We start from the raw sequence: 15,707 nt of genomic DNA, 5'->3' as shown, positions 1-15,707 counted from the left end.
GCAGGGAAGTGAGTCACAGAGGATTATTCTCAGGCCTTGAAAACTAATAGAATTTTCCCTGCTGGATTTCAAACTTGCTTGGAATGGTGACCCCTTTGTTCCTTCCAATTTCTCCTTGTTGGGACAGCAACAAAAATAAAATTTTTATTTTTTAAAATTTATTTTTAAAATAGAGATAGGGTCTCACTATGTTGCCCAGGCTGGTCTCAAACTTCTGGGCTCAAGTGATCCTCCTGCCTCAGCCTCCCAAAGTGCTGGGATTATAGGCATAAGCCACCACACCTGGCCAGGAATGACTTACTTATGCCTCTCCTCCAGCACTGTATTTTGAAAGCAGATTAATTTATTTTTTCTTTCTTTCTTTCTTTTCTTTCTCTTTCTTTCTTTCTTTCTTTTTCTTTCTTTCTTTCTTTCTTTCTTTCTTTCTTTGTTTTTTGTTTGTTTGTTTGTTTTGTCTTGTTCTGTTGTCCAGGCTAAAGTGCAGTGGCATGACCACAGCTCACTGCAGCCTCAACCTCCAGGGCTCAGACAATCTTCCAGCCTAAGCCTCCTGGAGCAGGCTAGGACTATAGGCATGCACCACCACACCTGGCTAATTTTTTTTTTTTTTTTTTTTGAGATGGAATCTCACTCTGTCACCCAGGCTGGAACACAGTGGTGTGATCTCAGTTCACTGCAACCTCCGCCTCCCAGGTTCAAGCGATTGTCTTGCCTCAGACTCCTGAGTAGCTGAGATTACAGACATGTGCCACCATGCCCAGCTAATTTTTGTATTTTTAGTAGAGACATGGTTTCACCATGTTGGCCAGGCTGGTCTCTAACTCTTGACCTCAGATGATCCACCTGCCTCGGCCTCCCAAAGTGTTGGGATTGCAGGTGTGAGCCACTGCACCCAACCCATCCAGCTAATTTTTAATTTTTTTTGTAGAGGCAGGGTCTCACTATGTTGTCCAGACTGGTCTCAAACTCCTGGGCTCAAGTGATCCTCCTGCCTTGACCTCCCAAAGTGCTGAGACTACAGGCGTGATCCACTGCACCTGGCCAATTAATTTGTTTTCTAGTTTTACAAATGGAGAGATTTTGCCCCAAAATGGATCATACCTAGAGTTTCATGCATACCAGATGGAGATGATTTAGATGATGAGATTTGGTACAGGACTTCTGAGCTGATGATATTTCAATGACATTTTAAACTAAGGATGCAGTCATGGACTGAGGTTTTTGGGAATGTTGGTTAGGTAAATGTATTTTGCAAGTGAAATGGGCATGAAATTTGGGTATCATAGAGTGGACTGAAGTTGTTGAATAGTACCCCCCAAAAGAGATGTCCAAGTCCTAGCCCCAAATACCTGTGACTGTAACCTTATCTGGAAATAGGTCTCTGCAGATGTAATTAAGAATCTCAAGATGAGATAATCCTGGATGAGGGTGGGCCCTAAATTCAATGATGGGTGTCCTTATATGGGACGGGAAAGAAGACACACAGAAAAGGAGGTGATGTGAAGATGGAGGCAGAGATTTGGTTGATGCATCTACAACCCAAGGAATGCCAAGAGTTACCAGGAACCACCATAAGCCAGGAGAAAGGCATGAAACAGATTGTGTCTCAGTGTCTCCAAAGGAACCAACCCTGCTGGCACCTCGATTTTGGACTTCTAGCCTCCACGACTGTGACAGAATATTTCCATTGTTTTAAAGCTCCTGGTTTGTGGTAATTTGCTAACTCCTGGCAGCCCTAGGAAATTCACACTGCCTTGGGTCAGCACATTTGACTCTGAACACTGACTTTTGTTGCTTTCCCTGCTTTGTATTTCATCAATAGCATAGTATGATAATTTTGTAAAATACTCTTTTGTATTTTTTATGCATATGTGATGGTTAACACTGAGCATCAACTTGACTGGATTGAAGGATGCAAAGTATTGATTCTGGGTGTGTCTGTGAGGGTGTTGCCAAAAGAGATTTGCATTTCAGTCAGTGGACTGTGGAAGGCAGATCCACCCTTAATCTGGTGGGCACAATCTAATCAGCTGCCAGTGAATATAAAGCAGGCAGAAAAACGTGAAAAGGAGAGATTGGCCTAGCCTCCCAGCCTACATCTTTCTCCCATGCTGGATGCTTCCTGCTTTCCAACATCGAACTGAAGTTCTTCAGTTTTGGGACTCGGACTGGCTCTCCTTGCTCCTCAGCTTGCAGGCAGCTTATTGTGGGACCTTGGGATCATGTAAGTTAATACTTAATAAACTCCCCTTTATACATATAAATAAATATATATATATGTATATATCCTATTAGTTCTGTCCCTCTAGAGTACCTTAACTAATACAGATTTTGGTATTAAGGATAGAGTTCTTTCATTGGTTTTTGGGGCTTCTGGAGTTGGCTGCTTAGTATGATTAGACCCAAAAATGCTAAGGACTCTACTTCTAATAGTATGGAGAACACTGATAGTCCTTGGCACGAACTGTTCAGAGAGTTATGCAAAATAAATGCATTTGACACTCTTGATTCATGGTTCGTTGAGAGGCAAGGAGTTTAGTGACCATATGTGGAGAACCAAGGAACATAGTGAAGCTGGTTGGTTGCTCCTAAGTTCAGTAGACAGTGATGAAAGAAAATGATGAACTCAGGGATTGTATCTCCCAGCTTCAGAAGCAGATACTGAGCCTCAAATATGCTAAGACTGTTCTGAGTTAGAGTCTTATCTCCTATAGAGAAAGAAATTGTGCAAAAACAGACACAAGCTCTTATCATGTGAGTGACTGACCTACAATGAAAGATGCATGCACAGCCTTGCCAGGTGTCTACTATTAAAGTGAGGGCATTGATTGGAAAAGAATGAGACTCTGAAACTTGGAATGGGGACATGTAGGAAGACCCTGATGAAGCTAGGGACACTGAGTTTGTAAACTCTTATGAATCTTTTTTGCCAGAAGGAACAGCTTCTCCATTCCCAATAGTGGCAACATCCCCTCCCCGACCCATGCTGCCATCAGCCTTTCCACCTTTGTCTGAGGAGATAAACCCTGTGCTACCAGAGGCAACAGTCATGGCCTCCCCTGAAGCAGTTGCCAGGCAAGATAATGTTGATTCTCCTCGGGAGGCACCCCCAACGCCTCTGTTTGCTTCTAGACCTACAGCTAGACTAAAACCCCAGTGGGCCCCTAGAGGCGAGGTTGAGAGTGTGACCCATGAGGAGGTATGCTACACTCTAAAAGAACTGTTTGCGTTCTCTAATTTATAACAGCAGAAATCTGGAGAACAGGCATGGGAATGGATATTAAGAGTGTGGGATAATGGTGGAAGGAACATAGTGTTGGATCAGGCTGAATTTATTGATTTGGACCCACTAAGTAGGGACTCTGCATTTAATGTTGCAGCTCAGGGAGTTAAAAAAGGTTCTAATAGTTTATTTGCTTTGTTAGCTGAAATATGGATTAAAAGATGGCCCACTGTGAGCAAGCTGGAAATGCCTGATCTCCCTTGGTTTAATGTAGAGGAAGGGATCCAAAGGCTCAGGGAGACTGGGATGGTGGAGTGGATTAGTCACTTTAGACCTACTCATTCCGGCTGGGAGAGTCCAGAAGATACACCCTTGACCAATGCATTATGAAACAGATTTGTGAGGGCAGCACTTGCATCTTTGAAGAGCCCTATAATTGCTGTTTTCTGCATGTCAGATCTAATGGTGGGAATTGCAGTCACTCTACTACAAAATTTAAATACAATGGGAATAATTGCATCCCGAGGTGGCAGGGTTCAAGTGGTGGCACTCAACCATCAAAGGCAAGGTGGGTGTAGCTACTGTAATGGACAGCAGAGGTAAAACAGCAATCAGAATAGTCTGACTCGTGTAGACCTCTGTCATTGGCTAATTAATCCTGGTATTCCTAGAAGGGAAATTGGTAGGGAGCCTACTGCATTCCTACTTAATTTATAAAGCAGAAAACTTCCAAGTCAAATGGACAAAAGACTAATTTGAATTATAAAAACAGAGAATCACAGCCTCTCAGTCAATTTCCAGACTTAAGCCAGTTTACAGATGCAGAATCCCTTGAATGAAGGGGAGGCTGGGTCCTCTTGAGGAAGGACCCCACTACATTACTGACAATTTATGCAGTGAATCTTTCTTCCATCCTTCTCCAAGGAGACCTCTGGCCTTTTACCAGGGTGACTGTGCATTGGGGAAAGGGAAGTGATTTAGACATTTCAAGGACTACTGGACACTGGCTCTGAGCTGATGTTGATTCCAGGGGACCCAAAATGTTACTGTGGTCCTCCAGTTAAAGTAGGGGCTTATAGAGGTCAGGTAATTAATGGAGTTTTAGCTCAGGTCTGACTTACAGAGGGTCCAGAGGGTTCCCAGACTCATCCTGTGGTCATTTCCCCAGTGCCAGAATGCATAATTGGCATAGATATACTTAGCAGCTGGAAGAACCCCCACATTGGCTCCCTGACTGGTAGGGTGAGGGCTATTATGGTGGGAAGGGCCAAATGGAAGCCATTAGAGCTGCCTCTATCTACAAAAATAGTAAATCAAAAACAATATCACATCCCTGGAGGGATTGTGGAGATAGTGCCACCATCAAGGACTTGAAAGATGCAGGGGTGATAATTCCCACCACATCCCCATTCAACTCTCCCATTTGGCCTGTGCAGAAGACAGATGGATCTTGGAGGATGACAATGGATTATCATTAGCTTAGCCAAGTGGTGACTCCAACTGCAGCTGCCTGTACCAGATGTGGTTTCATTGCTTGGGCAAATTCACACATCTCCTGGTATCTGGTATGCAGCCATTGACAAGGCAAATGCCCTTTTTTCCATTCCTGTCCATAAGGCCCAATAGAAGCAATTTGCCTTCAGCTGGCAAGGCCAGCAATATACCTTTACTGTCCTACCTCAGGGGTATATCAACTCTCTAGCTTTGTGTCATAATCTTATTCAGAAAGACCTTGATAGCTTTTCACTTCTGCAAGATATCACACTGGTTCATTACATTGATGACCTTATGCTGACTGGATCCAGTGAGCAAAAAGTAGCAAACACACTGGACTTATTGATAAGACATTTGCATGTCAGAGGATGGGAAATAAATCTGACTAAAATTCAGGGACCTTCTACCTCAGTAAAATTTCTAGGGGTACAGTGGTGTGGGGCCTGTTAAGATATTCCTTCTAAGGTGAAGGATATGTTGCTTCACTTGGCCCCTCCTACAACCAAGAAAGAGGCACAAGTCTAGCAGGCCTATTTGGATTTTGGAAGCAACATATTCCTCATTTGGTGTGTTGCTCTGCTCACTCATTTATCGAGTGACCTGAAAGGCTGCCAGTTTTGAGTGGGGTCCAGAACAAGAGAAGGCTTTGCAACAGGTCCAGGCTGCTGAGCAAGCTGCTCTGCCACTTGGGCCATATGACCCAGCAGATCCAATGGTGCTTGAGGTGTCAGTGGCAGATAGGGATGTTTTTGGAGCCTTTGGCAGGTTGCCATAGATGAATCACAGCAGAGGCCTCTAGGATTTTGGAGCAAGGCCCTGCCATCTTCTGCAGATAACTACTCTCCTTTTGAGAGACAGCTCTTGGTCTGTTACTGGGCTTTGGTGGAAACTGAATGTTTGACTATGGGCCACCAAGTCACCATGCGACCTGAACTGCCTATCATGAACTGGGTTCTTTCTGGTCCATCTAGCCATAAAGTGGGTGGTGCACACACAGCAGCATTCCATCATCAAATGGAAGTGGTATATACGTGATCGGGCTCGAGCAGGTCCTGAAGGCACAAGTAAGTTACATGAGGAAGTGGCTCAAATGCCCATGGCCTCCACTCCTGCCACTGTGCCTTCTCTCCCCTACCCTGCACTGATGGACTCATGGGGAGTTCCCTATGATCAGTTGACAGAGGAAGAGAAGACTAGGGCCTGGTTCACAGATGATTCTGCACGATATGCAGGCACCACCTGAAAGTGGACAGCTGCAGCACTACAGCCCCTTTCTAGGACATCCCTGAAGGAGAGCAGTGAAGGGAAATCTTCCCAGTGGGCAGAACTTCAAGCAGTGCACCTGGCTGTTCACTTTGCATGGAAGGAGAAATGGCCAGATGTGTGATTATATACTGATTTACGGGCTGTAGCCAATGGTTTGGCTGGATGGTCAGGGACTTTGAAGAAGCACGATTGGAAAATTGGTGACAAAGAAATTTGGGGAAGAGGTATGTAGCTGGACCTCTGTGAGGGGTCGGAAACCATGAAGATATTTGTATACTATGTGAGTGCTCACCAACAGGTGACCTCAGCAGAGGAAGATTTTAATAATCCTGGATAGGATTATTATCCAGGATCTATCCAGCACGAATAGGATGACTCATTCTGTGGACACCACTCAGCCTCTTTTCCCAGCCACCCAATGGGTCCATGAACAAAGTGGCCATGGTGGCAGGGATGGGGGTTATGCATGGACTCAGCAACATGGACTTCCACTCACCAACACTGCCCTGGCTATGGCCACTGCTGAGTGCCCAATTTGCCAGCAACAGAAACCAACACTGAGCCCTCGATATGCTACCAGGAGACACAACAATTCCATTAAACTGAAGGTTAAGATTGCCACCTGGACACTTTGGGCTCCTCCTACCTTTAAATCAACAGGCTAAGAAGGGAGTTATAGTGTTGGCTGGGGTGATTGACCCGGACTATCAACATGAAATCAGTCTACTACTCCACAATGGAAGTAAGGAAGAATATGCATGGAATACAGGAGATCCATTAGGGCATCTCTTAGTATTAAGAGATCCTGTGATTAAGGTCAATGGGAAACTACAACAGCTTAATCCAGGCAGGATTACAAATGGCCCAGACCCCTCAGGAATGAAAGTTTGGTCACTCCACCAGGAAAAACACCACGACCTGCTGAGGTGCTTGCTGAAGGCAGAGGGAATACAGAATGGATAGCAGAAGGAAGTGGTCATCAATACCAGCTACGACCACGTGACCAGCTGCAGAAGCAGGGACTGTAATGGTCATGAGTATTTCCTCCCTCTTTTGCTAAAAATATGTTTGTGCATGTATGCACTTGTGCTAAGGAAAATATTTTATTTCTTTTTCCTTTATCATATGACATAGGATTTAGTGACCTCACATCAGCATTTAAGTATTGTTAACTTTATGTGATAGTGTTTGGGTTGGGGATTGGTGTGTTTCCGGTTGTATGAAGGATAGTCGTATTATGTTAGGTGTAATTATGACCTTATTATTGTCTTTATTTGAAGATTATGTATGATCTCAGGAGATGTGCATGGGTTCAAGTTGACAAGGGGTGGACTTGTGATGATTAATACTGAGTGTCAACTTGACTGGATTGAAGGATACAAAGTATTGATCCTGGGTGTGTCTGTGAAGGTATTGCCAAAACAGATTAACATTTGAGTCAGTGGGCTGGGCAAGGCAGAGCCACCCTTAATCTGGTGGACACAATCTAATCCGCTGCCAGTGAATATAAAGAAGGCAGAAAAACATGAAAAGGAGAGACTGGCCTAGCTTCCCAGCCTACATCTTTCTCCTGTGCTGGATGCTTCCTGCCCTGGAACGCTGGACTCCAAGTTCTTCAGTTTTGGGACTTGGATTGGCTCTCCTTGCTCCTCAGCTTGCAAACGGCCTATTGTGGGACCTTGTGAGCATGTAAGTTAATATTTAATAAACTCCCCTTTATATATATATATATATATAAAATATATCCTATTAGTTCTGTTCCTCTAGAGAACCCTGACTAATGCAGCATAGCTTCCTCATCCCCTGACACATCTCCCTGCAGGAGAGCTCCTCCTCCAGTGGGGCTCTTGCCCCACCTCCCACATGTTCCACCTTCCTCTCCAGCCCTGAGTTTCTTGAACAGCAGAGGGAGATGGGTGGGTACACACACAGGCCCCTGGGCTCGCAGCCCAGCTCAGGCCTGCATGAGCTCTCAGAGGTACCCACCTGGGAGGAGAGTCCATTGGTGAACCCATTGGCATTCCTCCTCACCACTGCTGATGGGGTCACCTCGTCATCAGTGGGTGATTTTGTCCGAGGGGGCACAACACCAACTGCAGAAAGACAGAGTAGCCAGTGGGCCTCATGCAGAGCAGGAAGTCAGGAAGCCAACTTCTCAGAGACAGGCTCAGCCCCACTCTCCACCGAGATTAAAAAGCTCAGGGTGTGGCACCAGGCTTTGGGTGTGAATGAGCACCGAGGGCTCCTCCCTGAGCATCCTTGCCTTACTTCTAGGGGAAGATGGGTCACAAAGTACCTTTGTTGAGAGCTGCCTGCTTCTCTGCCTCTACCTCTTGTCTGGTGGGCACAAGGCTGATGTCTCTGGGGGTGTCCAGGGATGATGTCTGGTGGGGGTCTTTCTTGCTTTGTTCATAGCTTGCCTTGGGCTGGAGAGAAAGGGCAAGAAGATGACTGATGTTAGTATGGCTGTCAGGAACTTGGCCCCCAGTGATGTTTCTTTGTTTTGCAATGGTTGAAGCTCAAACCCTTGCAGATACAGGGAACAAGGAAATTCTATGTGTGCCACCTGGGAGGCGGACAGGGATGCACTAGAGCCTCCCATCCATGCACTTTAAGTAGTGTCAATGATGAGCCATCTTGGGGAATGAGAGCTCATAGCCCCTAGGAGGCCCCTCAGCCTGACCATTTGTTTTGGCTGACACTAAGAACCACAGACTTGCTGTGAGCTAGAGTCAAGGAATGGCCAGTGGGGGGGTCTCTGAGGATCCTGTAGGGAATCCTACCCAAGACATGAGCAAACAGAACCAGGCGGGCCTTGGTACCAGGATTCTAGGGAAATGAAAAGGGCACTTAGTGTGTGGGCTCACAAAATCATGAGACTAGAGGAGACCTCAGCCATCATCTGAGCCACTGCTCCCATGGTACAGTTGAAGAATCTAAGCCTCAGTGAGAAGAATACAGAAAGAAGACCAGGCTAAAGGTCAGCAACTCCAGTTCTAGCCCAACTAGAGAACAGAGGTCCCCTTTCTTCGTCTGTCACATACGGGTAACATTACCTGCTCTGCCCATCTCACCAGGCAAACCCTCAAGGGTTATGCAAATTATACATAGCTAAACCTAGATGAACATATGAGTTTTCCAATTTTAGGCACAGGACTCTTTCTACTCACCACACAACCTCTTCCAAACCTAACTGCATAGCTCCTGGATCTTGGCTAAGGATGCAGGTGAGACAACAGGGCAGAACAGGAGAGAAAAGGGCCTGTATCCTTATACTCCAGGAACTCATGAAACCCAGCAAGGACACAATACAAGGTGGAGCCAGAGAGATAGTATGGGCGGAGTGGGGCCTGGGATGGACACACGAAGGGATCGGAATGGCACTGCTGGGAGTGTCACTCAGTTCCCATTGGCTGGTCATGTTGGTAGGGAGTGGGGCATAATACTAGCACCCACAAACACTGGCTTCCCATGAGCCTGGGGTTGGAGCAGTAACTCATGTCCCCATCACCTACAGAAAGCAAAAAGGCACAGAAAGATGGCCTGTGTGATGGCTTCAACTATGCTTTCCTTATCCCAGAGTCCAGCTGAGCAGGGGCGCCATAGAAACCGAACTCTGGGAAAATTAATGGGGAAAATGACTCCAGGGCCCTGCCTTGCCCCCTGGCCTGGCCCTCTGCCCATTGTCCCCTGCCCCACCCTCCAGGACCCAACGGTGATGGGTACCTGCCCCCTGGCTGTCTCGCCACTGCGGTGCCAGGAAGGGGAGCTGGGGTAGGGCCAGAAGCGGCTCTCGCTAGGGAGTGGAGGGACGGCTGGAGGAGACTCCAGGGGGACGTAGGCTTTGGGGAGGGGAGGCCGAGGCGGGCCAGGTTCCTGAGGCAGACAGAAGCCAGAGCATTAGGAGGAACAAGAGCAGCCACTGTGAGAGCAGGAGAAAAGAGCATTAGCAGGAGGCAGACAACAACATTGCTGGAGACCTGGGCGGGCCCCTGGGACCACTGCACTCCCACCCGGGGCCTGAAGAGAGTGCCAGCTCCGGAGCTAACTCTCTGCCTGACCTTCAATGCCTTCCTCGACCCAGCCTCTACCTGTCCACCACTCCCCACTGCTCCCCAAGTTTTCCCCAAAGCTCTCTCATTGCCTCGCCCCCATGCCAGGCAGCTCCTCTCCCACCCCTTTGCTTCCACCCACTCTCCTGCCTAGAATGCCTTTCCCTTGTTCCTCTCCCTGTCTTGCTGCTCTGTGGCCTGGTTTAGGTCCAATTATCTGTTGGAACATCAGGGCGTTTATAGTCTGAACCATGTGGCTTAATGTTGAGACATACGCCGTCACGTTCCTATGAATTTGTCTTGGTTCATAGGATGCTGGGCTCCCTGAGTGAAGCCTTTGAGCACATGTGCGCATCTTTCTTTTATTTTTCTTTTCTTTTTATTTATTATTATTATTATTATTATTATTATTATTATTATTATTTTGAGATGGAGTCTGGCTCTGTCACCCAGGCTGAAGTGCAGTGGCGCGATCTCTGCTCACTGCAAGCTCTGCCTCCCAGGTTCATGCCATTCTCCTGCCTCAGCCTCCCAAGTAGCTGGGACTACAGGTGCCCACCACCATGCCCGGCTAATTTTTGTATTTTTTAGCAGAGATGGGGCTTCACCGTGTTAGCCAGGATGGTCTTGATTTCCTGATCTCGTGATCTGCCTTCCTTGGCCTCCCAAAGTGCTGGGATTACAGGCATGAGCCACCATACCCAGCCTCTTTCTTTTATTTTTTATTATTATTTTTTGAGACAGAGTCTCACTCTGTCACCAGGCTAAAGTGCAGTGGTGCGATCTTGGCTCACTGAAACCTCCGCCTCCTGGGTTCAAGCAATTCTGCTGCCTCAGCCTCCTGAGTAGCTGGGACTACAGGCGTGCACCACCACGCTCAGCTAATTTTTGTATTTTTTTTTTTTTCCAGTAGAGATAGGGTTTCACCATGTTGGCCAGGATGGTCTCTATCTGCTGACCTCGTGATCCACCACCTTGGCCTCCCAAAATGCTGGGATTACAGGCATGAGCCACCACGCCCGGCCATGTGTATATCTTTCTAAAAGGGCCTCATGGCACCCCATGCCCACGGTTGAGCCCCAGAAAACACTTGCTGATTGACTGACTAGGAAACTGCTCCCCACACTGACCCTTCACCCTGTTGCTATCCTGGCATCATTCTGGATTTAAATTCTTATGAAATGTGTGCGGTCTCCTATCCAACCTTGTGCTGTCTCCTATCCATCCTGGTGCCCAGGAACAGGCTTCACTGAAAGGGAGCTAAAGATGACAGATGGAGATGAGAACAGGTAAAGGGGAAACCTGGAGAGAAGTTCACAAAATGGGGTGTGAGAATGACCTCCTTAAACAAAGAGCTCCAGCACTAGGGCTGGAGGCCTGTGGGGAAGAGATGGGCACAGAAGTTGTATAATTTCAGACAAATGAGGATCTGGTCTTCCCTCCCCCACCTACCTTCTACTGCATTTCTCAACTTACCTCGTTGGAGCCAGGCTTGGTGGGGGACCCCTGAGAGCCCGACACCAGTGAAAAGGGGCTCAGGGGGCTGGTGAGGCTGGCGGAGCTGAGGGGGCTGGCCGGGCTGTTGGAGCTGTAGGTGGCTGAGGGGCCAAGTCCTCCTTGGGAGAAACAGAAGGGGACGGGTGAGCAATGGAGGAGGGGTGCTGCCTGGTGGGTACATAGATGGGCACTGTGAGTGGAGGTGGCAGGGAGAAGCCAGATCCAGGGATGTGGGAGGGCAGACTTAGTGTCTCAGGGCCACCTGGGCCTGCCAAAGGGACTCATTACAGGTTCTGGGGCCACAGGCTGACTGTTGAGAGGTGTGCTGGGTGGGGAAGATGGTAGATGGAAATGATACTGTTGTCCCTGAGGTGTCAAGGAAAGCCAGTCTGAGGTCCCAGGGCTCAAGGAAAACTCTAAGGTAGGGGTCACAGGTCACGAGTGGGCCCATGTGCTTGGGGGTTGGGGAGGCTTAGGTGCTTTTGACCTTTTTGGGGGAGGACTTTAGAGTGTCAGGGTCAACAGTGTCTCTGAGTTGTCTACTTAGTCTATTCTGTCAGGGGTAAGGGAGCCCTACCTACCACCCTAGAACCCAGGGGAAGATTCTGACGTCCCAAGAAGGCCCTGCCTGGCCCTGAACACAGTGTGAGCTGGCAGGAGTGGGATGGAGGCCAGAAATACCAGAGCACTCCTGGTGAGGCAGGCAGCCTAGGAGGCTGGCACAGGAGGCACCCACCTCTGTGCTTGGCAGTGTCCGTGCCCCGGGAGGGGTTGTTCTTCCTCAGCCCCTCCATCACGTCCTGGATCCTCCAGATCTCCTTTTGGATTTGCCGGTTCAGCACCTCATTCTGAAGCAGCCACACAGTGAATCAAAGGAAATGGCCACGAGGAGTTTCCCTCAGCCCAGACCCCTCGGAACCCACATCCCTTTGGGCCAGCAGGAGGCAGGCACCCTGTACACACACACACACACACACACACACACACACACACACACACACACACACACACGCCCCTCCAGCAGTCATCTTTCCCATGGGCTGCCTCTGTCTTCCGCCTCTGGGAGATGGCACCCCAGAATTGCCTGATTCTCCGAACCAAGACTGAGGACGCACCCTTCTGAGTTCCCCCAGGGGAATCGTGGCTGGTTTGTGAGTGAATGCCCATCTAAGTGAACACTTTATGGTATCCTGGTTTTCGTGGGGCAAGAGCTTCCATTTTACTGCTTTTCTTCACATCCAAACAGCCCTTTTCTAACACCCACTCCCAGAGTACGCCTGAGGAGTCATGAATTCAATTACAGTTGACACTCTAAAAGGTAAGACCTCCCATTTATTTAGCATCCCTCAGCACCAGGCACTATGCCAAGCACTTTGCATATACAGTGCTAACTCATTTCGGCTGCACGACTCTAGGAGATAAGGGCAGCAGCTGTCCCCTCTTCAGAGATGAAGAGACTCACACCCAAGGCCGTCTATTTAGTAAGCAGCATGACCATCATCTAAATATGGGTCTATTTGGACTCGAAGGTTAGTGCCCTTGACCACAGCACTATCCGCCTCCTAAAATGTCTGTGCTTCAAGTGAGGCTTGGCCATGGGACATCGTGGTATTTGGGTCCTCTGGACCAGGCAGGTCTTCGTCCTACCTAACCAGCTGCAAGGTAAGGGTGGTGAGTGGCATTACCAGGAGGGAAACAGAAGAAAATGGGGGAAACCAGTTGTTAACTGCATCAGAGAGACAGGGCTTGCAAACTAGCTAGAGAAGAGGCACGGTCTGGGTGAAGAAAAGGTAGAGGGAAGAAAAGAACAAGAACTCCTCAAGATCATCAGGTCAATCCTCCTGCCTCCGGGCAGACTGTTTCTAACCCATCCCAGGAAGAAAAGCTTCTTTCCTATCTAAAAATTCCTACCGCCCACTCTTCTAATGCCTGAGTTATTTATATTTACATGTCTGTTTTTAAATCCTGCTGGGCACAGTGGCTCATGCCTGTAATCCCCAGCACTTTGGGAGGCTGAGGCGGGAGGACCACTTGAGCTCAGGAGTTAGAGACCAGCCTGGCCAACATAGGGAGACCCTGTCTCTATAAAAAATAAAAAAAACTAGCCGGGCATGGTGGTTCACGACTGTAGTCCTAGCTACTCAGGAGGCTGAGGTGGGAGGATTGCTTGAGCCCGGGGCAGTCAAGGCTACAGTGAGCTGTGATTGCGCCACTGCACTCCAACCTGGGCAACAGAGCAAGACCCTATCCCAAGAGAAAAAGAAATCCTTTCAATCATAAAACACCTTGTGTCTAACTGAAGTCTCCCAAGCTTCAGCTTTAGCTCCTTGCCCTGTGAGCTGAACCTAAAGTGTCCCATTATCTTCATCCTGAAACTTGGAGTCTGTTATCAATGACCTGAACCTTTGCTTTTGTCTCAAGGCCAACTCCTCATCTTTAGTCACATCCCAATCCCTGCCAGCTCAGGGGCCCTTCTTCACCTGGGTGTCCAAATTGAGCTGCTCCCAGAGGTCATCGTGCAGGGCAGAGACCTCAGACTCGAGGTGCTCATACTCTATGGTGCTGTTCGTCAGGGCCTGTGGGGGGAAGAGGTGTTCACTGAGAAAGCCACCATCACCAAGGCATTCCTCCTTATCCTGAAACGGGCCCTGGGGCCAGGGTACTAGAGGCCCGAAGATCTGGGGAAGAGGGCATGGAGGGACCAAAGGAGAGGGGCACCAGGCTGAGACATTCTGGTGACAGCCAAACACTAGCCTTACAAGAGATGTAACAGCCCATCCCACCACCAACTGAAATAAAGAGAAAATAGAGAGGGATGATATCACTTCCATACCCTCCTATTCTCCCCAGATTAGGGGATAAAAACTAGACAGCATAGCCTGGGGAAAATGACAAGACCCCATCTCTACAAATTACAAAAGGTAGCTGGGCATGGTGGTGTGCCCCTGTAGTCCTGGAGATTTGGGGGCTGAGGCAGGAGGATCACTTGAACCCTGGAGATGGAGACTGCAGTGAGCTGTGTTTGCACCACTGCACTCCAGCCTGGGCGACAGAGCGAAACCTGTCCTTTAAAAAAAAATTTTTTTTAAGTAGAGGGCAAAGAGAAAAGAGCCTGAAGGAGAATATTTGTTATCTGGAGGTTAGCGAGCTCCCTCCGTTCTGAGCCATACTTTCACGGGGCTTTAGCTGCTGCTTCTTGGAGCCATTCTCCAAGCAGTCCGTGCCGGAAGGTCTGCCTGTACCTGCTGGGAAGTAGTGACCAAGGCAGCAGCCTTTTTTTTTTTTTTCTTTAGCTGGAGTTTCACTCTTGTTGCCCAGGCTGGAGTGCAATGGTACCATCTTGGCTCACAGCAACCTCCGCCTTGTGGGCTCAAGCGATTCTCCTGCCTCAGCCTCCTGAGTATCTGGAACTACAGGCATGTGCCACCATGGCCAGCTAATTTTGTATTTTCAGGAGAGATGGGGTTTCTCCATGTTAGTCAGGCTGGTCTCAAACTCCCAACCTCAGGTAATCCGCCTGCCTCAGCCTCCCAAAGTGCTGGGATTACAGGCGTGAGCCACCACGGCCAGCTGGCAGCAGCTTTTTTGCCAGTGCTTTGCTTCTCCGAGGGAGAAGACAGAAGTGGGCAGCAGAGGTGTTAGCACAGCCAAGGAAATAAGTAACTCACAACTTCATGCTGTCCCAAAGAAATCCAGGTACAGGTACAGCTTGTGGGAAATAAGCTCATCTCCTCGGTGGAGACTGGAATGAGCAGTCTGGCTGACTTGCTAGTTATTTGCAGGGCAATGTTGAGGTCTTTGTTTATGTCCCTCTGCACGGGAGGACTCAGCTTTTGTCCTCTGAGGAAAACTGGACTAGGACAGCACAAGCTGGGAGGTGGTTGCCCTCCTGCCTAGTGCTGATCAGGTGGGGTGCATAAACCCTGCTCCCTGGGTTACCGTGGTCGCCTGAGACAGCTCCACGCGGATGTTGATGAGCTGGTTCTGCAGAGAATCTTTTTTGTGCCGCAGCTTTTCTGGGTAGGCAGGCTGGCTTCCAAACATCTCCAGCTCCTGGTGGGTCCCCATCAAGGCACTTTCCAGGCTCTCCTGAAGAAAGGCAGGGGAATGACGTGAGCAGCCCTGACAGCTCCTCTCTGGGATTGAACAGCAGAGGCCTGAGACCTTAGAGGTTC

The 15,707-nt window shown here is 48.6% G+C and overlaps 1 protein-coding gene across 23 annotated transcripts in view; it reads right to left on the bottom strand.

Annotated features, from left to right (window-relative positions):
• The window catches only part of PLEKHA6 (pleckstrin homology domain containing A6), a 156,703-nt gene that overhangs the window by 13,954 nt on the left and 127,042 nt on the right, over positions 1–15,707 (bottom strand). For 20 of the 23 annotated variants that reach the window (XM_050762411.1, XM_050762368.1, XM_050762377.1 and 17 more), the window contains 7 exons: positions 15,472–15,621; positions 14,013–14,108; positions 12,269–12,380; positions 11,512–11,651; positions 9,710–9,859; positions 8,280–8,409; positions 7,970–8,076 (listed from right to left, as the gene is read on the bottom strand). In XM_050762411.1, coding sequence (XP_050618368.1) covers positions 7,970–8,076; positions 8,280–8,409; positions 9,710–9,859; positions 11,512–11,651; positions 12,269–12,380; positions 14,013–14,108; positions 15,472–15,621 — 885 coding nt within the window. The remainder of the gene's footprint in view (positions 1–7,969; positions 8,077–8,279; positions 8,410–9,709; positions 9,860–11,511; positions 11,652–12,268; positions 12,381–14,012; positions 14,109–15,471; positions 15,622–15,707) is intronic. The other 3 variants (XM_050762450.1, XM_050762507.1, XM_050762513.1) reach the window with 1 other exon arrangement.

The sequence above is a fragment of the Macaca thibetana genome, chromosome 1, assembly GCF_024542745.1.
Source record: "Macaca thibetana thibetana isolate TM-01 chromosome 1, ASM2454274v1, whole genome shotgun sequence".
In the NCBI taxonomy this organism is placed as follows: domain Eukaryota; kingdom Metazoa; phylum Chordata; class Mammalia; order Primates; family Cercopithecidae; genus Macaca; species Macaca thibetana.
Note: the sequence above shows the minus strand (reverse complement) of the source record. Positions and strands in the feature narration are given on the sequence as shown.